General features: G+C 43.8%; 2 protein-coding genes across 3 annotated transcripts in view; one reads left to right on the forward strand and one right to left on the reverse strand.

Moving 5' to 3' along the window:
- Window positions 1-1,158: 1,158 nt before the first annotated feature.
- On the reverse strand, window positions 1,159-27,682 carry MRPL37 (mitochondrial ribosomal protein L37). The gene is made up of 7 exons (XM_054980689.1): window positions 27,224-27,682; window positions 26,199-26,382; window positions 24,636-24,751; window positions 21,681-21,866; window positions 21,325-21,476; window positions 19,663-19,866; window positions 1,159-4,941 (listed from the first exon to the last, which is right to left on the reverse strand). Exons 1-7 carry the CDS (start codon window positions 27,603-27,605, stop codon window positions 4,864-4,866), a joined length of 1,302 nt encoding a protein of 433 aa, XP_054836664.1. The 5' UTR covers window positions 27,606-27,682; the 3' UTR covers window positions 1,159-4,863.
- Window positions 27,351-27,947, forward strand: part of LOC129330597 (NADH-cytochrome b5 reductase-like) — a 37,628-nt gene continuing 37,031 nt past the window's right edge. The window contains exon 1 of one of the 2 annotated variants that reach the window (XM_054980692.1): window positions 27,351-27,439. The gene's annotated coding sequence lies outside the window, so the exon portion shown is untranslated. Of the gene's footprint in view, window positions 27,440-27,623; window positions 27,689-27,947 lie in introns of those variants that run through there. The other variant, XM_054980693.1, reaches the window with a different exon arrangement.

Below are 27,947 nucleotides of genomic sequence, written 5' to 3' on the forward strand. Positions count from 1 at the left end.
GCACCCAGAATGATCAGGGGCCTGGAGACCAAAACCTACATGGAAAGACTGAGGGACCTGGGAATGTTCAGTTTGGAGAAGAAGAGGTTGAAGGGAGACAAGATTGCTCTCTCCGAGTATTTGAAAGGCTGTCAGTTAGAGGAGGGAAGGAAACTGTTTGTTGGTAACAGGATAGAACTCAAAATAATGGGAGGGAAGGTACTGGCTGGACATTTTAAAAACTTAAATGTTAAGAGCAATTCAACAGAATTGGCTGCCTAGGGATGTGGTGGTTTTTTAAAAAAAATATCATTTATAGTCTGCCTTTCTTACATAGTGTGAGATTAGTACAGTCAATATCAAGGACATTTCAATAAACAATGCCATAGGATAAATAGATGCAAGTTTACATTAGCAAAAATCTGATACAGAGTCGAAGAAATGCTGAAACAAGAGCATAAGCAGTTCTAGGACTGACATTAGACAACATAGGTTTCTCCTTGTCAGCAGTCTTCAAGGAGTGGCTGGATGAATATTTTTCAGGGATGCTTTTGGCAATTCCTGCATTGAGCAGGGATTGGACTAGATGGTCTGTAATACCCGTTCTAACTCTATGATTCTAATGCTCAAAGCCTGCTCAAACCACTTGTTCTAGGCAAACTGGTATTCGGGGGAGGGGGGTAAATACAAGAATTTTCAGGATAAGGATTTTTAGTGAAATTTTGTCTTTATTAATTTTTAACTAAAATTACATGGTGTACCATTTAGAAGGACTTCTCCATACAGCAGTGGTGATACTAATTAAAAAAGGGTAGGTGGAGGAAGCTCCTTCGGCATTGATAAAAAGGGATGGTATTTCCCTCACTGTGTCTATTTCATAGGGGGGGCTAAGAATAGGATGGTGATTGTGAGGATAAAAAAGAGGTGGGGAGATCAATACAGTATGCTGTTCTGGGTCCCAGTTGTGGAAAAAAGAGGAATAACAATATCAGAATAACCAAAGTATAGTGAAACTGACCAGGCTTTCTTCCTCTCCACTGCTCCTACTAAGGATTTGAAAATTTCTGCCCTGGAGGGAGGAGGGAAGTGTGGAACTATTAACATGCTTGACAAAACATACTGTTCATAATTGACACAAAACGATAATAAATCAAATTTCTACAATGGCCAGCCATCAACTGCTTAAAAACACATTTCTTTAATATGTTTTTTCTCACACATGCACACTACCAGCAGGTAGAGGCCAAATGGCTTTATTTTCAAATTATGGTTCTAGGCTAAATGTGGAGACAGTAGCCAGTGAAAGGGACACAAGTTTGGATATCCAAGGGTGATAAAAAGTCACTGCGGGCTCCTCTCTCTGTTGGGAGTCCAGCTTCCTTCCTCTTCACAAATTGCATGACAAAAAGGAGCTTTGTCGCACCTGTCAGACTTAACAGATTTATGATGTGAGATGCTTTTGCAGAGTAGAGCTCACTGCACTGGACGAGAAAAGTATGATCTTGGTAGCTAACTAACTGGGTAGAGAAAAACAGTCAACAGTGGGGTTGGAAGACAATGAAATGGTTATTGCAATTAACCAACCCAGCTCTTCTGAAATTTGCATGACCATATGCACATATACCAGCACTTTGAATGCTCAACTTTGCTTGATATGGGCAACCTTTCTTCTGTATTTTTAAAAAAGATAAATGCACATTTTTAATAAGGAACAAGATAAACATTTATGAAGTAAAAATTTCTCTGGTGATTGGAACAATACAGCCAAGATCTATCTTCTATAGGATATTCTTTCTCACTCCAATGCCACTCTGCAGAAGTTTGAGAGTTGAAATAATGTCTGTTGGATGCATAATAGACTATGCACCAGATCTCTCTTGACCTGTTATATTATCCCTTTATTAATAAATGTAATTCCCTTCATTTCCAACCAACCCATAGTAGTCTACTAGCAGTAGTAGTTGTTGTAGCTTATTGTATCGACCATAGGTCATAACAATTTTAATACACCATAATACAAAACACAGCCAGACAGGGTCAGAACAGGGTCAGTACCAGATTAAAACATACAACTAGCAGCATTGTAATACTCTGTAACCTCAAATATTCCCCCCACCCCTGCAAAAGATGAGTTGTGGTAGTAACTACTCTGGTGAGTACTGGAGATAGCCTATTTTGTTATGGTCACTTAGGTATATATCCAATACAGCAACAAGCCACAATCAGCAGCATAAGAAACTTGAAATGCTGCTACCACAGATGTTTTTTAGCCATAAAGCTGTCGACAAACCCAAAGCATCTCCTCAGTTCTTGGTCTATGTATGGAGGCTACATGCAGTCGCAGGTGTTTTCTCTGAACCCCCAAGGAAGCTCTCGGATTCCTTTCCCATAATCTTTTAATCCTGGACCACCAGTTTAGTGGCCCTATGGGAGCCACTCATTGAAACCATTGTGTCTGCAGTACAGTCTCTCTCTCTCTCTCTCTCTCTCACACACACACACACACACAAAGAGCAAGCAAACGAGCACACTTCTCTTCCTGTATGCCAGCCAGCATGCAGCTGTTAGAATTCCACTGGCCAGATGTTCAACAAAGTCCTTTTGACTGATCTTATCCCCCCTTCACATACAGCTTCTGCATCCTTTTTCTTTCTTCTGTATTATATTTGAATAAAGTTGTTTGTTCTACCAGCACCAAGTTCTAATGAGCAAAAGGGGAATGGTTTCTTCATTCATTTTTTTGAGAAACAGTAAGAATTATACATTTTGCAAACTTCTTAAAAGCTAAAGCAGAAATCAGCAGTCTATATATCGTACAAATTCTATTGCAGGCTGTTGTCAAGCTGGCCTGGAGCTTTGGACTTTTAGATAAGCCAGAGAAAAAGCAGAAGATTGCTTTTGAAATGAAGATGTTAATAAGTACGGGAGGCTGTCATAAAAAGAAGTTAGGCTCTTGCCCTTCTAGAATATGAAAGAGAATCACAGGTCCTGTCTCAGCTATCCTGCTGCAGTTACTTTCATTGCTATCCAAGGCTGCTTTTCAGATGTGGAAAAGCTTTAAACATGATACAAGATCAGCCTGAATCTACTCCCCAGAAATAGCAAGTTTGGTCAATCCATGTAACTTACTCCCCTCTCAGATCTGTTGCCATATGCTAATTTATTTCATGATATCCTGAATGCTTAATATCTTTTTAGCTACTTCAACCCTAAACTGCACAAAAATGCTGTGTTAAATTACATGCTCTGAGCCAGTCATACATCAGATAACAAAAGCCAATTTTATAACGTAAATATCTACAGCAATTGTTTCCTATTTTCATTTTTTATCAGATCGAATGTAAAAACGCACAACTGGAAGCTAAGACTGAGTTGTCTGTAGGCACAAGCAAACTCCTGTTAGTGCTATTAGCACAGCCTGTAGAGTTTGATTTCATACTAGGCTCACATCAAGGGAACATGCTGTTTAAAAAACAATTCTTCCCTTGAACAGCATACAGACTTCATCATGCCATGTGTTTTATCTGAGCCTTGCATACCTGTTGAAACAGTTCAGACAAAAAGATCAATGAGTGGGAGCAGCTTCAAAAGCCTATCACAAACACTGTGGCAGGTCCCTGGGGCCCAGCCTTAGAATTGTCACCACAGTATAGAAACTGTAGGAGTGGAGAGAGCATTTGTCTGTGCACAAAACAGAGGGAAACAAGAGGCTATAAAGGCATGTTGAGAATACAAATTGTTCCTGGTGGTTTTGTTGATGCATTCTTTTTTATTTCTGGAAGACACAAACAGCTCAGCCAGGTCTCCCTGTATAGCAACAGGACTTGTGTAGCTATTGTCTGCTGGCTTGTGAGCTGTGGCTGCTGTGAGGACAAGAGCTCTCAGCATGCAAACTCAAATCTTTCTGGCACCAGCGATCTTTCCGGACTCACAAATCAGTTCTGTACATCAAAATCAACCCAGCCCTTTGGGCTAAAGTACCTACGGCATGCCTCTTTCTGTGGTCCACTAAAGAGAGATGCTGGCCTCACATACTTCCTTGTCAGTTCTGACTTGGGCTAGTTGCTAGTCTACTATTAACTATCTAAGGATGAGGGTGTGGATTTTATATAGAATCCAACAAAACCTAAAGCAAATACTCCATCCGTGAGCAGTCATGGTAACTTCAGTCATGTTTTTCAAATGGAAATATTTGTCCCTTTGAGTTTTAAGAGAATTGTTTTTGTCAACTTGTTTATCATCCTCTTGTTCAATCAACAGCAGTATGCTTCTAGAACGTCAAAATTACTACGCAACCCCCAGGAATGCTCTAGAAGATACTGCAGTAACAAGGGCAGCTATCTTCTATTGTTAAGCTCCCGTTCTTTCCCAAACATCCCAAAACAGAAGCTCAGTGCCCTTTGCTGCCATATAAAGCTGCTAAAGGCCAAGCTGTTAATATTGCTTGTAATTCCAAGAGTAAGAGACCGATCAAATGCAACTGAGGAGCATTTATAAGCAATATTCCTTCATAACTATCCATTCCCCAGCTAGTTATTTTCCTACAGCTGTAATCCTATCATACATACCATGAAGTAAGCCCTAATGAACACAAGACTTCTACATTGTGCTATGTGGCTGAAATATAGGACTTCCAACTCTAGTTGGACTAGCTGGGTTATCTTTTCAAAACAAGAACAAACCACAAGCCTCTCTTAGTACCAAAAGTTCATGCAACATAATACACATTGAGATATAGGATAAAATATCATTTACATGTTTGTTTTAAAAAACTTTATTTACAAAAATTGAATAGGTTCTCCCCATTAATACATTATAAGCACATCATCATTGGAGAAAACATGATGGAGGCAGGTTAATTTTAAGACTTTTTGAGAAGCCTGTTCACACAACACCATGCAAGTAGAATGCCAGGAACTTCTTGAATGTATCTGGCTGATAGCCATGTATTCCAGCAGGAATCTGCAGAGAGAACATCTGGATCTTTAATGTCTAGCATATAGTTTAACACACAGCAACGTTATGTGCAAATACAATTGTAACTGTAGATTTTAAAATGCCCTATCGTCCTACAGACATTACTGGGGCATGTGAATGTAAATAAAATTTCTCATCAGTGCAAAAAACAAAAAGTTGCAAAAGTTGCAGGTGCTTTGTTTACTCATTAAGGATAGTACGCTACAAGCAGACTTGTCTCATATCTGGTTACAGAACAAGCTTATTTTCAAAAATCATGGGTAATATTCCTCTCAAGCTGGATATTAAGTCAAGAACCATTCTCATCTCTTCCTCCTCTGTTACTTTAGGAAATGGACCTTTGGACACTTACTGTGAAGGGTCCTTCTCCTCTGAGGAAAGAGTGCTTCCCACTGTCTAATTAGGGAGGCAGGAACTAATTTTCATCTTCTCCTTGTCTGGCGTGTGGGACACCCTTTCCTCAGTTCAGGTGACTCTGCAAAGCATCTGATGAAGAGAGCTGTGGCTCTTGAAAGCTTATGTTACAATAAAGTTGTATAAAGTCTTAAAGGTGCTACTGGACTCTTTGCTATTTTGCTACTGCAGACTAACATGGCTAACTCCTCTGGCTCTGCAAAGCAGTAACATTCAACTTATCTATCCACAACTACAAATTCTAAAGAGAAAATGGAGTATTAACTGATACAGTAAGTAATTAACAGTTCAGAGGTAAAGAGATGAGGCAGCAGAATAGAAGGGTACAATGACCTAGGACAGCAAAATGTCCAAAGGTCCATTCTCCTGAGGCAGAAGACATGTTTGGGAACTCCCAAAGTAGTGATCAACTCCTGGGTGGGTTGTCATCTTGGTCCGAAACCACATGCTGCAATATTCTTCTACCGAAAGTAGTGTCCACTGAATCATACGGAATCATACAGATTCAGTTTGTAGTGTCTCACAAAGGTCAAGACCGACGACCATGTAGCCATCTTACAGACTTCTTCTACTAATGCATTCCTATAGAATGTCACATTAGTGACAGCACTCCTCACCAAATGAGCCATTCTTCTAGGAGGAACTTTTATGTTGAGGGATTTGTACGCTTCCATTACACATGTTTTGATAGATGAGCCTATGGCTGTTGAAGACATTTTCTTTGTTATGTTCGGAACAGGTAAGCCTTGAGCATTCTCCTGACATCTAGGTTGTGCCAGAGTTTCTTCCTAGAGTGTTTCGGATCTGGACAGAAGGAAGGTAGGTATATCTCCTGTGTTCTGTGGAATATGAAGCAGACTCTTGGAAAAAATGTAGGATCCGTCCTGAATACTACTTTACCTTTGTGGAAGATGCAGAGTTTGGTCTTGACAGACAGTGCGCTTAATTCCTAGATCCTCCTGGTGGAAGTGAACACAATGAGGAAGATGGTTTTCATTCTCAGCCATCTCAAGGGCACGTCCTTGACTGGTTCAAAGGGATGTTTGGTCAAAACTGACAAAACAGTGTGGAGTCTCCACGTAGGAAAGAAGTAGACTGGAGGAGGGCTCCTGAGTGTCGCTCCTCTGGTCACCTCTGAAGAATAACCTCAATGAGTTCCTCTCAATCTCCACACAGTTAAGCAGAGCCAGCCTGGATGAGAGTGCCAAATTGATGCCTGCTGTAGCATGTCTGGGAAGGACGGCAACGTGAGAGGTGGAGACATCACCATCTGTTGGAGTATGAAGAACCATTGTCAGTGGAGCCACCAAGAGGCAAGCACCAGCTCTTCCACTCCCTGTTCCTTGATGCTTCTCAGGAGTTTAGGTATGACTGGAATAGGTAGAAATGCATCAGGGCATCCATCCCTTCTGCTTATGGATGGAAGAACCTCGTCATGAACCTTGGTAGCTGTTGGTCGTGCTAGAATGCAAACAGATCCAGAAGAGGTGTTCTGAAGTGTGATGTGATCAACTGGAAGAGTTCCTTCTTAGGGACCACTCCCTGCAGAATGGTCTCCCTGCTCAACCAGTCTGCTTGAACATTAGCTAGGCCTCTGATATAGAATCATAGGGTTGGAAGAGACTTCTAGGGTCATCGAGTCCAACCCTCTGCATGATGCAGGAAATTAACAAATACCCCCACACTCACCCACAGTGACCCCTGCTCCATGCCCAGAAGATGGCAAAACACAATCAGGATCCCTAGCCAAACTGGCATGAGGAAAATGGCTACCTGACCCCAAAGTGGTGATCAGCCTTACGCTGATCGTGTAAGAAGGGGCCACGAGAACTAAGCACTGATGTAATCCTCCTCCTCATGATCTGTCTAGGTTCACAGAATAAGCATTGCTGTCAGATGGCCATCTAGCCTTGGCTTAAAAAAGCTTCAAAGAAGGAGAGCCCACTACCTCCTGTGGAAGCCTATTCCACTGAGGGACTGCTCTGTCAGGAAGTTCTTCTTCACATTTAGCTGAAAACTCTTTTGATTTAATTTCAACCCATTTGTTCTGGTCTGACCTTCTGGGGCAACAACTCCACACCATCCTCTATATGACAGCTCTTCAAGTACTTGAAGATGGTTACCTTATCACTTCTCAGTCGCCTCCTCTCCAGGCTAAACATGCTGAGTTCCTTCAACCTTTCCTCATAGACTTGGTCTCCAGACCCCTCACCATCTTCATTGCCCTCCTCCAGACATGTTCCAGCTTGTCTATATCCTTCTGAAATTGTGGTGCCCAAAACTGAACACAATACTCTAGGTGAGGTCTAACCAGAGTAGAGTTATACCATCATTTCATGTGATCTGGACACTATACTTCTGTTGATGCTGTCCAAACTTGCATTTGCCTTTTTAGCTATCGCATCACACTGACTCATGTACAGTGTATGGTCTACGAAGACCTCTAGATCCTTTTCACACTTATTACTGACGAGTCTCCCCATCCTATAATGGTGCATTTGATTTTTCCTACTTAAGTGCAGAACTTTGCATTTATCTCTGTTGAAATTCATTTTATTGGTTTTAGCCCAGTTTTCCAGCCTGTCAAGATCATCCTCTATCCTGACTCTGTCTTCTACCATACTTGCTACCCCTCCCAATTTAGTATCATCTGCTAATTTAATAAGCATTCCCTCTACTACTTCACCCAGATCATTTATAAAAATGTTGAACAGAACAGGTCCCTGGAACAATCCCTGAGGCACTTCACTTGTCACTCTTCCCGAAGAGGATGAGGAATCGTTAACAAACACTCTTTGGGTGCGATCTGTTAACCAATTACAGATCCATGTAATAGTAATAATAACTGTGCTTATATACCACTCTTCTAGACAGATTACTGCCTCTCCCAGAGCGGTGAACAAGTTAGTGTTATTATTACCCCACAATACAGCTGGGGAGCTGGGGCTAAGAGGAGTGATTTACTCATGGCCACCTACTGAGCTCATGGCAGCAGTGGGATTCGAACCAGCAGACTGCTGATTCGCAACCGAACCACTTAACCACTGTGCTACAGAAGCTCTTTTTAAATTTAATTTAATGTAATGAATTGATTTAATCAATAAATTAATTTAATTGAGAAATTTAATCAATAATTCAATTAATTAATTGATTAATAAAATAAATTTAATTAAATAATTACCTAACAGTAATAGGATCCATTTTACCAAATTGTCAACAAGGATATTATGTGGAACTTTATCAAAAGCCTTACTGAAATAGAGATGATCTACGTCTACAGCATTCCCCTGATCCAGCAAGGTTGTAACTTGCTCAAAATAAGAGATGAGGTTAATCTGACATGACTTGTCCTTGAGAAACCCATACTGGCTCTTAGTAATCACAGCCATTCTTTCTAAATGTTCATACTGACTGATGATTTGTTCTAAAACTTTTCCAGGTATAGACGTCAAGCCGACGGGTCAAGAGTTACCCGGATACTCCTTTTTCCCCTTCTTGAAGATGGGGACAACATTTGCCCTCCCTCCAATCTTCTGCCACCTCACCTGTTCTCCAAAAATAATGGGCAGAGGCTCAGAAATTACATTTGCGAGTTCTTTTAGTACCCTTTGAGGCAATTCATCTGGCCCCAAGGACTTAGTCTCATGTAAAGAAACTAGGTGTTTATGTATTACCCCTATATTGATCCTGGGATGTAACTCCTTTCCCCCATCATGTGTTCTGTTATTGCCATGCTGAGGATCATTTCCCACACAGGAAAAGTCTGAAGAAAAGGAGGAACTGAGCAGTTCTGCCTCCTCTTCATTGCCTGTTACAATTTCACTTTCCTGTCCCTGCAACGAGCCTACCATGTCCTTGTTCTTTTTCTTACTTTGTGTCAGGCAAGCAAGCCAGCCTGCTTGCCATGACTGTGAATGCATGTCTACTGGGGGGGATGGGCTTTCTTCCCGTAGTGTAGCTTCCTTCACTATGTCTATGCTTTGCTAAGATACCTTATCAGTGTAGCTGGTCATGTGTGGGGATCGGGCATGGGAACTTCAGCTGGGCATCGCCTGCAGAACTTTCGCTGACTTCAACTGACTTGTTTGGACTGGGGGAGGGGTAAACTTCTCAGGGAAGCTGTACTTCAGCATTCTGGGCAATCTCTATGTATCAGTGCACTTCCAGGGAGTTTTATCTGAATAAAGACCCTTGTAACTCATACCACTGTGTTGGATGAAGTGGAGAGTCTGAGAGAACCCCCTAGCCAGGCCTAACATTTTGCCCAGAATCCTTCAGTCTTCGAAACCAGGGGAAGCTGGTGAGATTCCCTACCTGCAGTATGGCAGCTGGAGGGGACAACGGAGCTCCTGTGAACCCAGAGATTCCAGGTTTCTCAAGATTCCGTAGAAGTGCCGAAGCTTGGGACTAGCGTGGAGCGCGGGGCCAGGGTGATTCCCAAGAGAAGAGCCAGGGTCCTACACAACCTGAGTGCAACGCCCCAAGGGAGCAGCGCCAAGCGCAACTGTTCCAATCCAGCTTGGGAGGAGGAACAGGAGCTCCAGAGAAACCAGGAGGGGACCTGGAGGACGAGGAGCGGCTGTTTGGATTGGCACCTCTGTGGGAGACCCAAACAGAGGACATCAAGGAGTGAGGCCTCGCCATGACAGAGGATCAGGGCATAGGAGTGGATGATGAGGACGGAAAGACCCAAGATCTGAGTGGAGTGTCTGACCTACAGCAGATGCACAAGGAGATGGAGGAGGTCAAGCAAACAGTGCTGGAAATTATGGACGGAATGCGTGAAATGTACTTAGGTGCGTGTGCGCAGAGGCAGGGGGCACCTGTGAAGCCTCCTGACCAAGGGGGCGCCTGGGTGGAGTAACAACTGTTCCTCCAGCAGGCCCAGCACCACTCACCCCCCAAGACCACACATGAGAGGGATGAGAGTCCCACGGGGCTGGAAGCTGCCGCCCTTGACCTGGCGTAATCCCATTTTGACTGAGACCTTGAGAAATTGAGTTACTTCTTGGTGCAAGTGGGGCAGTTCCTAAGAGAGTAGGGCCACACGTTCCCAGACGTACTGAGCCAAGTAAGCTACATCGGTTCGCGGCTGGGAGGCGCGGCAGCTAAATAGTATGTGACTTTATACTCAATGTAGGTCCCAGAACTGGAGAGCATGGATGCATTCACCCAGGCATAAGGAGCAGTACGAGGACCCTTTTGAGGAAACAGTGAGAACCCAACTGAGGCAGATAAGGCAGGGAAACCGTCCAGTCCGAGAGTATGCAGCAGAGTTCCAAGAGTATGCAGCATAACTGAGAGACTGGACGGAGGGCGTGACGATAGAGTTTGTCCAGGCCAGCCTGAATTCCAAGCTGGTGGCCAAAGTGATGGTACAAGATGACCCTCAAACCCTCCTGGGCTGGATCCAACTGGCTTGCGAGATTGAAAATCGAGAACAGTGAAGTTGCTGAAGTTGCAGCATCAAACTGGTCAGCAGAAAGGACTGGCAGATGCCTGACCCCAGGACCGAGGGAGGCCACGAGCCAACATTTCTGCGAGCGAGAGAGATCAGAGAATGAGACAAGGTCTGTGCCTGAGATGCGGGGAAGCGGGCCACTTTGCCGCCAAGTGTCTGGGTGAAAGTAAGAGCCAGCCAGATTTGGAGCTGAAGCTGATGAGGCTACCGGAAAAGCACTCAACAGGGTGACCCTGACCTACTTCCAGGAAGGAAGCTGTTGCAGCGGCCATAGCACCAGAGGAAGGAAAGGACACCACAAGTGAAGAGCCCTCGTCAGACAATGAAGATGAGCCGAAATCACCAACGGGAAACGGTGGAGACCTGCTGTGAAGGGCACCAGCTGGCGGGTTGCAGAAGTCCCGGTGCCATGAAGGGTGCGACCTAAAGGAGCGTTGTTTTCATTGTAGTCACCCTGTTAAACCCACAGAGGGGGACGAACATCAGGGTAAGGGCCTTAATTGACTCGGGGTGCAGCAGAGACTTGATTGCCCCTGCACTTGTGATGGGGTTGGGGCTGGAGGTGTCGAAACTACCTGAGCCCCTAGTCTTCGAACAGATGGACGGTGATGAAGGGACACCCCCAGTTACGAAACAGAGACCACCCCCGTGGGAATGGGGGACATTGGAAGGAAAGGACTTTTGTGGTCAGCCCCGCCACCAAGTTTCCCCTAGTGTTGGAAGTAAGGTGGCTGTGGGACCACAACCCCCACGTGAGGTGGAAGGCCGGGAAGCAGTGTTTTCCTTCTGAAGCTTACCAAAAACATGTATGGGATGTCAAGTGGGGCCAAAATCCTATCCCCCCTCCCAGAGACTGTGTGTTTAACTCTGGAGGAGAGGGAGAGCATTCTTCCAGAATACCAGGACTTAAGTCAAGTGTTTGAAGTGGAAGAGGCGGATGAATTACCTGCTCACAGAGCTACAGACTATGCAATCGAGTTGATCCCAGGGACTAAATTACCAAGGAGTAAAATTTACTCGATGAGCCCAGGAAAAAGAGTGGATTTGCTTAAGTTCATTGATAAAAACCTGGCACAAGGTTTCATCCGGCCAGCTAGTTCCCCCCATACCGTCCCTGTGCTGTTCAGAAAGAAAAAGGATGGGGGTTTGCAATTGTGCATAGACTATAGAGGAATCAATGCAGTCTCAATGCCAAACACCTACCCCATCCCATTGATCAGAGACTTAGGGTAGCGGCTCAAGGGAAAATATTCACAAAGGTTCAAGGTTTTGGTGTTGACCTATAAAGCCCTATGCGGACTGGGCCCAGCATACCTTCGGGACTGCCTCTCCCCATATGTTCCCCGGAGGTCGCTTCGATCAGCCACTAAGAACTTGCTGATGGTCCCTGGCCCCAGGGAGGTCCACCTGGCCTCTACCAGAGCCAGGGCCTTCTCAGTTCTGGCTCCGACCTGGTGGAACTCTCTGTCTGAGGAAACTAAGGCCCGGCAGGATTTGTTATCTTTCCGCCGGGCCTGCAAGATGGAGATGTTCCACCGGGCATTTGGTGGGGGCTAGGCTGTCCTCTCACTGGCCATACCACTGAAGACCCTCCACCACCCATGCAGGACAATGCTGCATTTTAATATTTAATATTCTACACCCGCCAATTTTAATGGTTTTTATACGATGTTTTAATGTTTTTATAATGTTTTTACTGTTTTTAATTTGTTGTCAAACCGCCCTGAGCCCGTCTGGCAGGGAGGGCGGTCTAAAAATGTAATTAAATAAATAAATAAAGCTGGAACTCCGAGATGTCTATTTCCGCGTAAGAAAAAAGGAGGGGAACAAGTGGAAGATCGCTTTTAATACCCACTTGGGACAATCTGAATATTGTCATGCCTCTCAGATTGCAAGGGGCCCCTGGGGTGTTTATGGATATAATTAATGAAGTTCTCCACAAGTACCTTTATAAAGGAGTGATCATTTACCTTGATGACGTGATGGAGTATTCAGAGGATTATGAATCCCATGTGAAATTGGTGCAGGAGGTGCTAAAAACCCTGTACCAACACTAACTGTATGTAAAACTGTCCCAAGTGCGAGTTTCATAAAGAGGAGATGGATTTCCTGGGGTATCGAGTATCGGGGAGGATACGGGATGGATCCAACCAAAGTGGAAGCTGTACTCAGATGGGAAGCCCCTCAAACAAGGCAGCAGCTACAGTCATTTCTGGGGTTTGCCCACTTCTACTGACCCTTCATAAAAAATTTTGCTCAAGGAGCCTTGCCACTTACAGATTTACTAAAAACTAAGGGGAAGGGCGCAGGGAAAATGAAACCAAGCGCTAAACTAGCCTGGACTAAGGAATGCCAAGCAGCCTTTGAGGAATTAAAAGCTGGCTTCACCGCCGAGCCTGTGTTGCGTCATCCCGATGAGAGCCGCCCGTTCGTGATACAGGTGGACACGAGCGATGTTGCCATGGGAGGAGTCCTCCTGCAGGAGGGGGAGGATAGGAAAATGCACCCCTGTGCTTATGTGTCCAAGAAATTTTCTGAGGCCTAAAGGAACTGGGCAGTGTGGGATAAGGAGGTGGCAGCAGTCAATCTGGCCCTAAGTACGTGGAGGCACTGGCTGGAGGGGGCTAAAGTGCTGTTTGAGGTATGGACTGATCACAGAAATCTGGAGACGTTGCGAGAGCCTCGCAGACTGGGAGCAAAGCAACTGCGGTGGCCAGAGTTTTTCTCACGATTCAACTTTGTGATTAAACATTTCCCTAGGAAGTCAAATTTCCTGGCAGATGCGCTGTCCCGCCTTCCCCAACACAACAGCCAGAGGGAGGAAGTGGTAGATACAATGTTTTCCCCCACCCAGTTGGGAGGGGCCATGATTACCAGAAACCAAGCAGCCAAGGCGAACTGTCTTCCCCCTCCTCCCCAGAGTGGGAAGAGAAAATTAAAGCGGAACTGGAAAAGGAGGAGGAAAATCGGTCGGAAGATTTAGAGAAGAGGGGAAATTATTGTTGGTATAAGAACAATAAACTGTATGTCCTGCAGGGGAGAGATATTAAAACACTGTCATGATGCCAAGTTGGCCAGGCATCTGGGGTTATTTAAAAACACTGCACTTAATATAAAGACAGTTTTGGTAGCCAGGAATACGGAAGGATGTGTCACAATATGTATCCATGTACCACACCTGTTTAATGGGCAAAAAGAGGGGGGGAACCTCCAGGTCTACTACAACCTCTGGAAACCCCACCCCAACCCTGGTCTGTAGTGTCCATGGACTTCATCACTGACCTCCCGCAGAGTAAGGGGGAAACAGTGATTTGGGTGGTGGTGAATTTGTTTTCCAAGCTAGCCCATTCCTTTCCGTGCTCTAAGCTGCCAACAGCCAAAAAGTTGGCCACATTATTCATGCAGCATGTAGTAAGACTCCATTCATTCCTGGACAAGGTAATATCAGATCGGGGCCCACAGTTCATTGCCAAGTTTTGGCAGGAGCTGATGGAAGTAACAGGCATGACTCAAGGGTTGAGTTCAGCATATCATCCCGAGACCGATGTGCAATCTGAAAGGGCTAATCAAGTCCTGGAGCAATTTTTAAGGTGTTACATTACTTATCAACAAGATAATTGGACTGATTTCCTGGCGTTCACGGAATGTTGTTACAACTACAGCATTCATAGCTCTATGGGAGCATCCCTATTCAAGATCACACAGGGCTTTGAAGGCAAACCCTTGCCGTTTGTGAAAGACCCCCACCTGGGAGTGGAGGAGATCTCAGTACTTGGTGGAACTCTATCGTAGAACAGTGGGATCTAATAACGAAAACCCTGGAAAGAGCCAAACAGGATTACAAAAAGCATACAGACCATAAATGTTTTCCCCTCTGGGATCTGAAACCTGGAGATGAGGTTTGTGTGTCCACAAGAAATCTCAAGGGCGAACAACCGAGCAAAAAATTAGGATGGAAGTATATAAAACCCACAACATCATAAATGGAGTAACTGTGAAACTAGTCCCAAGAATTTAAGACATATCCATCCAGTATTCCACTGCAGCTTCTTGAAGAAAACCCTGGAAGCAAACACCTGGCACCCGAAATCTGGAGTTCCTCCCCCTCCCCTCATGGTGGATGGACAACCTCATTATGAAATGGAAGAGGTGTTGGACTCAATATGGAGAAGAGGAAAATTATTTTACTTAATAAAATGGAAGTACTTTGACCAGGGTCAAAATGAGTAGGTTCAAGCTAAAGATGTAAAAGCTCAACGACTCATAAAAGCTTTTCACAAACATTATCCAGAGAAACCGAGGGAGGGGTGATCCTGTTATACATGTAGTTTTGGAGGGGGGATAATAACAGGCAGGCAAGCCAGCCTGCCTGCCATGACTGTGAATGCATGTCTACTGGGGAGGGGATGGGCTTTCTTCCTGTAGTGTAGCTTCCTTCACTATGCCTATGCTTTGCTAAGAGACTGGAGAGGGGATGGGATTTATTCCTGTATTGTAGCTTCCTTCACTATGCCTATGCTTTGCTATGAGACCTTATCAGCGCAGCTAGTAGTGTGTGGGAACTTCAGCTGGGCATCTCTTGCAGAACTTTCACTGACTTCAACTGACTTGTTTGGACTGGGGGAGGGGAACTGGAGTATAACCTCTAGGGGAAGACTGTACTTTAACATTCTGGGCAATCTTTATGTACCAGTGTGCTTCTAGGAAGTTTTATCTGAATAAAGACTCTTTTAACTCATACCACTGTGTTGGATGAAGTGGAGAGTCTGAGAGAATCCCCTAGCCAGTCATGACACTTTCAACATAAGCAAAGGACCTTTTTTTGTTGTTTTTAGCATCTCTTGCTAGCCTAAACTCATACTGAACTTTAGCTTTTCTAACGCTCTCCCTACAAACACGGGTTATTTGTTTATATTCATCCTTGGTTATAAGGGCCCTCCTTCCATTTCTTAAATGACTCTTTTTTATTTCTCAGTTCATCAGAAAGCTGTTTATGGAGTCACCTTGGCTTCTTTAGGCTCCTCCCATTTTTCCTTCTCATAGGAATTGTTTGTGATTGTGCCTTCAATATTTCGCCTTTAAGAAACTTCCAACCCTCTTGAACTCCCTTCTCCTTAAATATTTCTAACCATGGGATGCTACCCAACATAACTTTCAGTTTGTTAAAATTTGCTTTCCTGAAATCCAAACTATATGTCTGACTATACAGCTTTTCCCCTCCCCAAAACTACATGGTCACTGCTACCCACGGTGCCCGCTACTTTCACCTCGTCAACCAGTTCTTTCCTGTTGATAAGAATTAGGTCCAAGATAGCAGATCCTTCTCCACTTTCTGGAAAATGAAGTTGTCAGCAAGACAAGTCAGGAATTTATTTGACCTTTCATTTTTAGCAGAGTTATACTTCCAACAGATATCCGGGTAATTGAAATCTCTTATGACTACTGTGTCCCGTCTCTTTGTGAACTGTGTAATTTGTTCTAGAAGTTTCTTATTGAAGTCCTCTACCTGGCTTGGATGTTCCAACTGTTGGGAAGGATAAAGCAAGCACTTGTGCAGGTCGATCAGAAAACCATAGCGTTGTAGGTACTGAATGGTAAACTGGGTGTCCTGATGAGATTTTGCTCTTGAGCCTGATCCGATCAAGAGATTTTCTAGGTATGGGTGGACATGTATACCTCTCTCTGAAATGGACAATTGGATTGACCAGGATCTTTGTGAAAACTCTTGGTGTAATGGTCTGCCCAAAGGGCATATACCTCTAAACTTCAGCTGGAGTTTGCCCATGTAAAATCTCAGGTATTGTCAATGAGCTGGCAGAAGTGGCACATGGAGGTATGCCTCCATGAGATCTATGGATGTCATGTATTCTCTTTACTGAATGGCCTCTGAGACTGAGCTCAGAGTCTCCATCCCAAACTGTCATAATTTCATAAACCCATTTAGGAACTTGAGGTCTAAAATTGCCCTCCAGTCCCCATGCTTCTTGGGAAGCGTGAAGAAGACTCCCCCTCTCCGGTCCTCCTTCATTGCAAGGGATGTGTTCCACTGCTTGAATATCCAGATGTTGGATTGCCTTTTGTGTTATGATTCTTCTCTGAAGCTTTTTGCAAAGACGGAGACAATGAAATGTTCCGATGGGTAGCTTTCGAATTCTATGGAATTTGAGAGACTACTTCTACGGTCCAGGCATCTGCCTGTGAATCGACCCAGGGTTGTTGCTAAAGAAGTAGGTGGCTCCCCACCAGGGCAGCTTGCATGTCATGCTTTGGATATCTTAGTGTCGAGATCAGTTTTCTCACCACATGCAGAGGACTGTCTGCTTGATCCTGGGCTGAAGGGACCCTTCAGGTTGTCTAAAGTAGCCCCAGTATGGCCTCTTGGAGTTCTGTCTGGGTTTAAGCAGATTGTACTGCGAACAAAATTGCTGTGATCCAAAGTGTCGCCTCTCAGATCACTTGAGGGTCTTTGGCAATGCTTTCTTTTTATCCCAAGTCTTGACCAAGATCTTTTCAAAGGCATCCCCAAATAGTTTTGTCTCCCTGGAAGGGGTAAGACAGTACAATGTTCTTGGAGTGTAGATCTGTTGGCCATGTTCTCAGCCAAAGGAGCCTTCTTGCCACTGCTGCCAACGCCATAGGTCTTGAGGAGAAGGTAAGCGCATCCTGGGTGGCATCTGCCATAAAGGTACTGGCATTCAAGATACTGTTTGCTCCTTCGAGGAGGCGCTTATTGTTGCCTGGGAGAAGTTGGATCAGTTTTCTAATCCACACTATAGAGGCTCTGGAGATGATGGAGAAAATAGCTGTATCCTTAAATAGCCATGGCAGTGGCCTCAGGAGCTCTCTTCAACACGACCTTTCTCTGCTTATCCAGGTTGTCTCTAACTGAGCCCTGATCATCTTCTGATAAGAAGCCGAAGGATTGAAGAGCAGCCACCCGAGCATCAATCACTGGCACTCTAACATCTCATTAGCAAAAAAACGTAATGACTACAGTTTTTTCACAAAATTTGAGAATTGACAGTTAGCTGATGGTTTGGACCTCTCAGCTTTTAGCTGTCTCAGAAAAAAATCTGGAAAGACCCTTTCTGAAGAGCCCTCCCTGGGAAAAAAACTTCTTGTTTCCCCTAGGCCTGGATCTGGCACTCCCTGTTTTGGGGTCATCCTCCCCTGGGGTGATTCTTGAAGCTCTAAGGCTGAAAGTTTTTAGTAAGTACTGGTAATCCTCAGGCTTAAATAGGTATGCGGACTGTTTTGGCACAGAGATTTCCTCCTCCTGCTCATCTGATAGGAATTCCCCCTCCTCCTCGTCATTAGAATCACTATCAAAGGATACACTTCCTGCCCAGTAGGGGTACCCTGCATGTCTTCTTATCCAGGGGTCTTTTTGGGGTGGCTTTGGTCAACCATTGTCCCCCCCTTAGCACGCTAGCTAATATTCCATCTGGGTGTGGAGAAAGGGGAGGAGGATGCAGCTCTAATGTTACCTGAGGTATTTCCTTTCTCATAGCTTGTTTTAGTAAATTAATAAAGTCAGCAGATAGAGGCATGTTTTCTGTCCCAGGTACATTACCAATCTGATGGGAAAGATCTTGCTATAGTGGCAGGATTTGATCTTGAGGAAGCCTACGGTGAAATTTCCCACCGGGAGGTTGGCATTGGCCATATTCGCTGCTGAACTAGAGCTGGAGCATTCGCTGTTGAATCGGAATATTTTTTCTTGCCAGTTCTGAGAGCTGGAGAAGCATGCTGCTCACAGCTCATTAGCAGGACTGTGGAGTTGCTTTTGGTTCTCGCTCAGGCAGACAGGGCCCTCTGAAGTGCTTCTGTGGCTATGTAATGGCCGACTCGTTGCCAGCAGCGCAGAAAAGCCAAGAGAGCATGTTGACGCCAGATCCGTCAAATCTCTGCGCATTTGAAGCAGCCACTGGGGAATAAACCCCATTGTCGAGGAAGCTGTCCTCTGAGACCCTGGTTTCCATCAGAGTATGGTCCAGATGGTTGCCTAAAATGGCTACTGCAATCACCGCTGTCGACTGGGGAGAAGTTGCAAGAAGCAAGAGAAAACAGCAAGAATATATAGAAGAAAGAGTTAGTAAGATGTAGGCAATGGAAGGAAAGATTAGAGGAAGAGGAGAACAAAGCAAGAAAGGCACCTAATTATCAAGGGAATAGCAGGTAGAGCCTGCTAGAGAACTGCTCTCCCTAGAGGCAGGAACAGAACTGAGGAAAGGCTGTCTCACACTCCAGACAGGAAGAGAAATTAAATTAGTTTCTGCCTCCCTGATTGGACAGCAGGAAGCTCCAAAAGATGTATCCTCCACCTCAGAAGAAGAACTCTGGATTCCCCCCTTTTGTTTCAAGCTTCACGGAAGGCTTCATATATGGAAGTTAAAGATGGGGTTTTCCCCTTTTAGGAGCTTTGAAAGTATACTTTTAGAGTCAAGACCTAATTCAGTATTATGATTTACAGTCAGAGAAGCCACTTAAGAGGTTCTTGCACCACACCTGCATTACAAGACCTGGTGTTCTTCACCATGGGTATGTGTTATAAGCACTGTGGTAACATACATTATTCTCTTCCATACTATAGCCAAAGTCATCTGGGCAAATCTCCGACCTCTGATTATGAAGTGCTCCTGGAATCTGATTCAGTGACTTTGAGGATCCTCTTTTCTACATAACAGAATAAAATGAAGCTGCCCTCTACAAATTCAAGCTTGCCTTTAAGAATCCCAAAGATTACACCTTTTGACTTAATTATAAAGCCACAGCTTCAATTCTACTTGCTGTAACTTAGACAAGAAATCATTTTGTGTTAATCAACATACCGTGACAACTTTCTTCCTGATTTGTGGGCGATGCCTGGCCTTTTCATACAGAAGTTGGTCCGCATCAATCCAGACCAAGTTTTTAACGCCATGGCTAGGATCTAAATCAGTTGTGTTTAACTGGAACACCATGAACTGGAACCTTTGACCATCTGTGCCAACACTTTGGACAACAATGGGTTTCTCCAAGACCCTGGGTTTATCCTAGCACCAGACAAGGGAAGGAAGCATAAAAAAGAAGGCAAGCTTATTTCACAGTTACTTTCCTCTGGTCCAAGATGAAAAGGCAGACCACCACATTTTAAACAGGATAAAACAGTGACTGAATTCAACTGGATAAAATTTGTTTCCCCATTTAGAAACTAGAATACAGATGAAAGACAATTATCTCCATGTTCCTGTAAGCTCAATTACATAGTTGCTCCAAATAAACTTCATCATCTGATCTGTTATACTTGTCAGATCATTTTATTCACTTTTTTTCATGGAGATAAATCAAGTCTGGACTGAAAATTTTCAGCATCCATAGTAAAAAACAATTGGGGGTGTGTGTCCAACATTAGCACATGTATCTAGCCAAGCTGGAGAACTGTCTCAGCTTCACAGGTGAGGCAGTAGAGAGGTATGACAGAATTTGCTTTAAAGGGAAAGTTTACCTAAGTGCAGCACTCAGAGAGTGGCTAGTCAGAATAACAGTTGGTGCTGACAGGGTTTTTTTTCCAGTTCAGTTAGGATTTTGAGTCTGACAAGGAGGGCCAGACTGGTATCCCTCTGAAGTGAAGAAAAAGAGAATGTTTTCCTTAACTCTGACATCATAATCTTAAGGAGGACTTTCCGTTGATAAGTCCAAGTACAAAAGCCAGCACTAATTAAAACACGTTAACACAGCCAAGATAGAACTGGGGGAGGGGGTTGGCAGAGGGAGTAGGCAGTTAAGTGGAGATTCCCATTCAGCCAAGTGAACAGAGTTATGTCTTATAAAGAAGAATAATTCCTGCCCAGTGTCTAGAAAGGGGGATTGGCTCTAAGGAGGATCCCAGGTCTGTTGTAAAGGGAAAACAACAAAACGCCTAATTTGTAAATACAATCTGTGGAGAAACACTGTTGCTTTAATCAAAGTATGAAACTACAAATGTCTCACTCTTAAGGACTGTAAACACTGAAACTAAGCTGCAAGCAAACTATTGTGCCTAGTACTTTTAAACTATTCTGTTCTACTAACAAATTTTACCTCAGCTACCCACATTCCATCCCTGCCTGTTCTATAAAGTTGTTGTTTCTTTTGTGAGTTACTCAGCCTCCAGTGCCATTTCATATAAAGAAGAAGAGGTCTCCTGCTTCTCCCCGATCAACTGCTTCTCGGGGTGGGACAAAAAGAACTTTAAACTATAAACAGAGACACGCTACTTGAGACTACTCAGCCACAGTGAGCAATCTTGGATTTTGGTGGGAAAATCTGCCTCAGAGTGGGGGAGTGAAAGGGGGTCCATCATAAGAGGTATTGGCAGGTAACAGCCCAGCCACTTGCTTACATTCAGACCAAGACAAGCCACTGGTTTGGGAGTTCAACTCTGATTCAACCTCAATGAAAGCACATCAAACTGAGAACTTTGCCAGAAGCTGACAACATAGGCCAAGTACAATAATCTTACTGCTACCTACCCCATATAGTACCCTGGCCTTCGCCAGAGCATTCCCAAAAGCAAACATCAACATTTTAGCCCGGAGCTGTTCTGGTTGCATTCTATGGTATTTGTCACCATGAGCAAAGTATATAGTGTGAGGATGAGGATACGGGTAACCCAGTTGGAAACCTATGGTACAAAAAATTGAGTTAAAGTTTAGTATTGTTTTACAGCTTATTCCTGAAGATCACTAGGGCTTTCTGAACATTTAAGATTAATGCTTAAAGTTATGCATTCGTTCACTACTCTAAGACACCAGCCCCTTTTTTTTTCACAGATGTCAGCTGGTAGAATAACACCCAGAAAAAAATAATTACGAAGCATAGAATTTACCTGTATCATTTCTTGTTTCATATATATTAACCTCTTGAAGGTCTATTGTGGGTGCTATAGGATATAAGGTTTCTAAAACATCATTTTCAGTGGTTAATATCTCATCCTTGGATGCTACAGGTTCTAAAGGATTAACAGCATTCAAAAGCTTCCCATTGATACCACGAACCTGAAGAAGAATAGATTCTGAAAAAAAGAGAATATTGGGCCACAAATTAATGTTAGGTACCATTTTAATTAAAACTATACTATAGCTCTTAGTGGGTCTGTGAAACACTTTGTTCGGGAGGGTGTTCTTAGATTTAATACCAAGGGCACTCTCCTCTAGCAGGAGATCAACTGCTGGCATTCTTCCAAGCAGTTTCTCTCTCTCCCCTATGTTGATGGGAGGTATCACCATTTTCCACACACTGTTTGGCAGAATGTACTGATGGAACCCTGATTAAGGAGTTGCTCATGCCCCTTTTATGTCTTTGGTCCTAAGATTGCAAAAGCAGGTTTGAGACAGCAGAACAAATTTCTGGGAAACCAATGAGTACGTACTTGGATTGAAAAGGGAAGTAGCCTAGGACAAATGACAGAAGATCTTTATCTATGTACCATAACACCCACGTTCAGAAATCAATACAGGTAGAATTCACATGCACTATTAATTTTTCCCTTTACATCCCATTTTTCTTTTATTATGATGTCTTCCTCCTTAAGCCTCTATTTTGTTGGCCTTAATCTCTACAAACAGACAATATTGTCCCAAACTTATTCTTACAGGTCATATCTTGAGCTATTTATAGGATAAGTGATGAGTTGATAGAAGAATAGGTAGCAGTGGAGTGTTCAGTTCAATCAAATTATTGCTATGGTAGCACAATAGCTACCTTGACAAGCATGCAGTAATCTTAGACAGAAGGCCATTTGTGCAATATAAATCCAGAGAGAAGTCAGAACTGACTCAATCACACACTCTGAAGACTTGTGGGACTATTGTACAAATTATTTCCATACAATCAAGTTGCTCTTAAGCACAGTTATCTATTTCTTCGCCCACTCTTTTTTAACAAAAGAATCCCCAGTGACATCAGTCCTTAACTTAGTCGAGTTTTCTCACTTGACACTCCACATCCCAATAATTAAATATGCATCCAATACACCTCATCTCTGCCTCATGCCCCCTCTTGTCTTATTTGGAAGTTTTCCTGTATCAGAAACACCTCTGCCACACCACCAGCCAATCAGAAGGCTGTCCACTGACTTCACATAAATACTCTGCCTCTTCTCAGCCCAGGAAAACTAAAATGCTTTGCTCTCATTTCTCTGGTCCTCTACCAGAGCTGCCGTAGCTCCTCCAAAATTTGCTCAGTAATCAGTTCTTGAGATGTTCCTTCACTACTGTGCACCCCCAAGCCCTTGCACTGCACTCAGCTCTGTCCATGTGGCCACTTCCACATGCTTCTCCATGGACGTTTACCTGGATCGCTTCCCTTTCGAGTTTACTAAATCTCTTGCTCATGTCCCTGGCAAGCTCACATTAGGGAATTCCAAACCTCCTTGTTTACACAGGTCTGAAAGCTACCGGTTGCTTTGCCTTCTTGCCAGACGCAAACCTCCCCTACTCAGGATAAGTAATCTAATCCTCCACTTTCCCTATCTCCTTTCTCTCTCACTGTCCATGGTGAGTGTGTGGGCTCTTTAGAATATTTACTTTATTGCAGGCATTCTAGAATTCAGTGCTAATTATGTGCTCAGACTGGCTGAAAAAGTATTATTTCCTGCTCATTAAAATTGTTACAATCAATATTCTGATCTCAGTGCTCTATTCCAACATCCCTAGATGTTTCATCCCCTTCTTTGAACAATCCCTAAGAATTTGTATCACTCTCCTTATCCCATGTGTTAAAACTTAATCCTGCAGCTCTTTTTAGAACAAGAGTGGAAGATGGTGGAAGACAGTTTTTTCTTTTGTTTTTTCAGAGTGAATTTACATCCAGGTAAGCAATGGGCCTTCATCTTCCAAATCAGAAAGTAACACAAGTTAGCATATATAGGGAGCATACAATTCTTTTGCTTTACTCAACCAGTAAAGGACAGTTCTACCAATAGCTGAGTAATCAGTATCAATAGCTCAGAATAGCTCTTCAGGAGAAAAGTGATCTTTACACCTGCTCTAGTGTACAAGATTTCCTTTATCTTTTTGTGTATCAATTTTTGGACCCTCAAGAGAATAGAGTCCTTGAGACATAAAGGACCTTGTGAATTATGTGCTATAGACTGAGTGGTAGACTTTGTTGTTGAGTCTTTATTTTAAGACAACAACCCCACTAAGTCAATTCTACAGGGATCCAGAAATCTACATAGCTTGGAAGATGAATGAGCTTCCCACTCCCATTACTCACATTCCCAGTCAGAGCTTTTGAGGTTAAATCAAAAACATTAATTTTATTACCAGTAAAATGTGAGCTTTTAGAAAGCTATCACTACCATGGTATACTTAACTTCACCAGGACTTCTGGGTTCCCCCCTGTATTCCCCCTGCTCCAGCTTATCTGTCTTGGTGATGAAGAGCAATGGGATGGTGAGAAGACACAGATGAAAAAATAAAATACTGCAACATTTCCCCCCCTCTTTCCTCCCTTGACCTCTAAGATTTCAGAGAATTATAGTGTAATGCCAGGAAAGCTGGGAAATCTACTGTTTAAAAAACAAAGAAGAGAGAAATGGAACAAGAGGTTGCAACATTTTCCCCCTTCTCTCAGTTGCCTCGTGCCATCACCTAACTAGTTCACATTGACAAGGAAGATAAACTAGGGTAGAGTGGGTAAGGAAAAGGAGAATTTCTTCTTAGTTTCAAACTTAGCCTCTAGCAACTGTGAGTTTCACCTCACTTTAAACCTGGCAGTGACTGGCTCTCATACTCATACCAAACGAAGTGGACCATTAGCATCTCAAACTTTAACTCACCTCGTTCCCATGTAGCTGCCACTCTAAAGTCTCGAGCCACCATTCGTTTGGCCAGCAAGGGATGTTTGGCAGCCATAGTAGTGCACAAGTGAAGCAAGTCTTCCAGAAGTACAGGGCTTTAAAAAAGAAGTTAGTGAGGTCTATAGACCCAAATCAGTACTTGAAACATACAAGGATTTTTAAGACAATCTGTATCAACTGTAAAATTTGTGAATGGCTAATGCAAATTACTATAAATTGAGTTTACATTCAAGTTATATTTATTCATAAGAGACTACCAGGTATTAGTTATGATGCCAATCAGTACATCAGCTGTAGGATACAAGCAGGCCATCACTAATTAAATGTTGGAGGGCTGTCATAGCATAGCAGCTAAGGCAATGAGCTGTAACCTAAGAGATAACTAGTTCAAATCTCATCTCTATCGGGAACTTTAAAGGGGATTCTAGGCAAGCAACTCCTTGCTCAGCGCCCCCTGCCAATTTAGGGCTATCAAAAGGCAGTGTGTAAGGATTTCTGTATGAATTGTATTACACACCAAAAGCTGTATGCTAAGAATTATATATTTTTATTTAATTCATTTACAGCCTCTCAAGACATCACAAATTTAAACACAATGCAGTAAAAGAATATAAGACATACAATAAACACTGTAATAAAAACCACTTAACATATTCTTCACCACTAAAATGACACTATTTTTATTTTAAAAAACGCTCCTGAACAATTGGTCTACAATGCTCTTCCCAATGCTCTTCCCAATTTCAGAAGTATTAAAGACTGCAAATTCACTTTTTTTTGCTGCGCTAAAAGGAAGCTGTAAAACCAAATCCCCTGCTTTTCACCTTAATCATAGAATCAAAGAGTTGGAAGGGATATCTAGGGTCATCTAGCCAAACCCCCTGCTCAATGCAGGAAATTCACAACTACCTCTCCTCCCCACACCCTCAGTGACCCCTGCTCCATGTCCAGAATAGAGACATGGAGGTTAGTGCTACAAAACAGCTAGGTACAGCCATCTAGTAAGATCTCAGAATGGTGCTGTCAAAGCATTCAATAGCTGATGAACTTTTCTTCCAAATGAAAACTGGAGGCACCACCATATCACAAAAAGCTTATTTTTATGTGTGTAAATGTATGAATTCTCTCCCCACATCCCAAGATTCTGCTTGAGAAATTTGTTTTGACTTCATTGGAAGGAGGCAAGCAAATGAAAGTCACAGGGATAGCAACAGAATCAACAGACAACATCCAAAGGCAAACAGCTCCTGATAAAGAGCAGAATTATGTAATGTTCCAATTATATAAAGATGGAGTACAATTGCTCCTAAGGAATATGATTAGAAGAAAAGCAGAGTAGTAAACTATACAGAAGGACAGCAGGCAGCCTCCTGTATTGGTGAACCCTTTGGAATCTAAGGACATATTTCTTGCAGTATACTGGACTGTCTCACCATATAATCCAGAAAGACTCTCACCGTAGCTGGCATAAAAAACAACTTCTTGTGACAAGAGTTAAAAAGTGTCACAACCACGCATAAAGGAAACAAGTCAGAGACTTACCAATAAGTTTCTTCCATGATCTCCTCCTCACTGCTAACCCAGAAGCGTGCATGAGAGATTGCATTTTGGACTCTCTCATCCTGATTCTCCAGTTGGTTAGCTGTGTCAGTCATTAAGCTAAGTATTTGCTGAGGTAAACCATCTATTCGTTTTGTCTTCGTTAGCCATAATGCTTGTTTTACACCTCGGAATCAAAACAATATATCTCTACTAAATATTTTTCTATATTGCATTTTGTACTATAATTTGCTATTCAGTAATGTTCTAATTAATGATTTATACTATATTTTCCAATTAGAAAGGCTGGGAAAGAGGGGAGAAGTTTGTTTTAAAAAGATAAAGAAGCCTCTTAAGATCCATACGTTTCAGCAAAACAGGACTGCCAGTTCTTTTCATAGAATAACTGAAAATTTCCATCCTGGTCAACTGGCTACCACTATCTAGACAGGTACGGATAAAACTTATGCCACAAAGCCAAATGTATAGAATTATTTAGGCACCCATACATCAGCAAATACAACTTGATACTAGTTTGAAATAAGTCTTCTTCAGACTATTAATACTGTCATGAGAATCTTATTTTCCAAACATAAAGAATCTAACAAAAGTTTAGCTTACTGATCTTGCCAGGATCAAACATATAAGTCTGATTGGAATAATGTAATATTACTTCACATGTGTCAGTGTAACTTAAGAAAGTATCTTTTAGGTAGTATAATTATAACAGGACAGTGGGGTACTGCAGTCAAGCATGTTGGACCCGTAGGGCGAAGTTAGCCTTGTCTTGCCCAAGACCACTGACTTCAGTTCGACACAGGAGTGCCCTATAAAGGCGCGGAGACCAGGATGCAAATTCCAGCTCAGTCATGAAGCTTCCCGAATGAACCTGAGGCCGTCATTAGTGCGCTCTCATTCAGGCGGGAGTGAAAACAGACCACTGCTCAGAGCTTTGACGAAGCCTCGGCCGCGACTGGCCACAAACGCCGGATCAAGGCCCGCCCACCGGAGCCGCTGCCCGTCGGTACCTTCCAGGAGGCGCGTCAGCTGCTGGCAGATGTAGCAAGGCCGCTCCTTGTGGCTCGGCAGCGCGCCCGGGCGGGGCCCGTCGAACCGGGGGTCGTGCCACCCTCGCTCCCACTGCTGGCGCCGCGGCTTGGCCAGCCAGGGCACGCGGTACATCTTCCCCTCGTACGTCACCGTGTCGAGCTCCGGCACTTGTTCCCGCACCGGCGGCACCTTCTGTAAGTACCAGGGCAACTTGGCGCCGGGCGGTGGGCCACGAACCGTCCAGGGCGTTCGAGGCAGCGGACCGCGGGGGCGCCTGGGCCCGTAGTACATCTTGGTGCGGCGTTGCCCGCAGGACGCCCAGTTCACCGCGCGCCCGGCAGGGCTCCGCAAACACAACATCCCGGTTCCGGCTTCCCTCGGCACCCGCAACCTCACCGCCGGCTGAGGGCGGCCGCCATTTTCCCCCGCGAGAAGAATGCCGGGTAAGGAGGCGGGGCTGTTTTGTGATTGATGGCGAATTGTTTGGGGCGCCTCTCTGGTCTCTCGTCAAAATTAGGGGGCGTGTGGAAACTCCTCGGGCCTCCTCTGGACTCTGGTGAAAGGCCGCCGCCTCGTGCGTGAGGTGACAAGGCAGGCGGGGAATTCTCGAAGAAAGGGGCGCGTCTCTACTCTCCTGCTGTATAGGAGAGAGTTTTGAAAGGAAATAGGGCGAACAGAACATACTCAGTCTCTGCCATTGTA

The sequence above is a fragment of the Eublepharis macularius genome, chromosome 5 (genome assembly GCF_028583425.1).
Source record: "Eublepharis macularius isolate TG4126 chromosome 5, MPM_Emac_v1.0, whole genome shotgun sequence".
Lineage (NCBI taxonomy): Eukaryota > Metazoa > Chordata > Lepidosauria > Squamata > Eublepharidae > Eublepharis > Eublepharis macularius.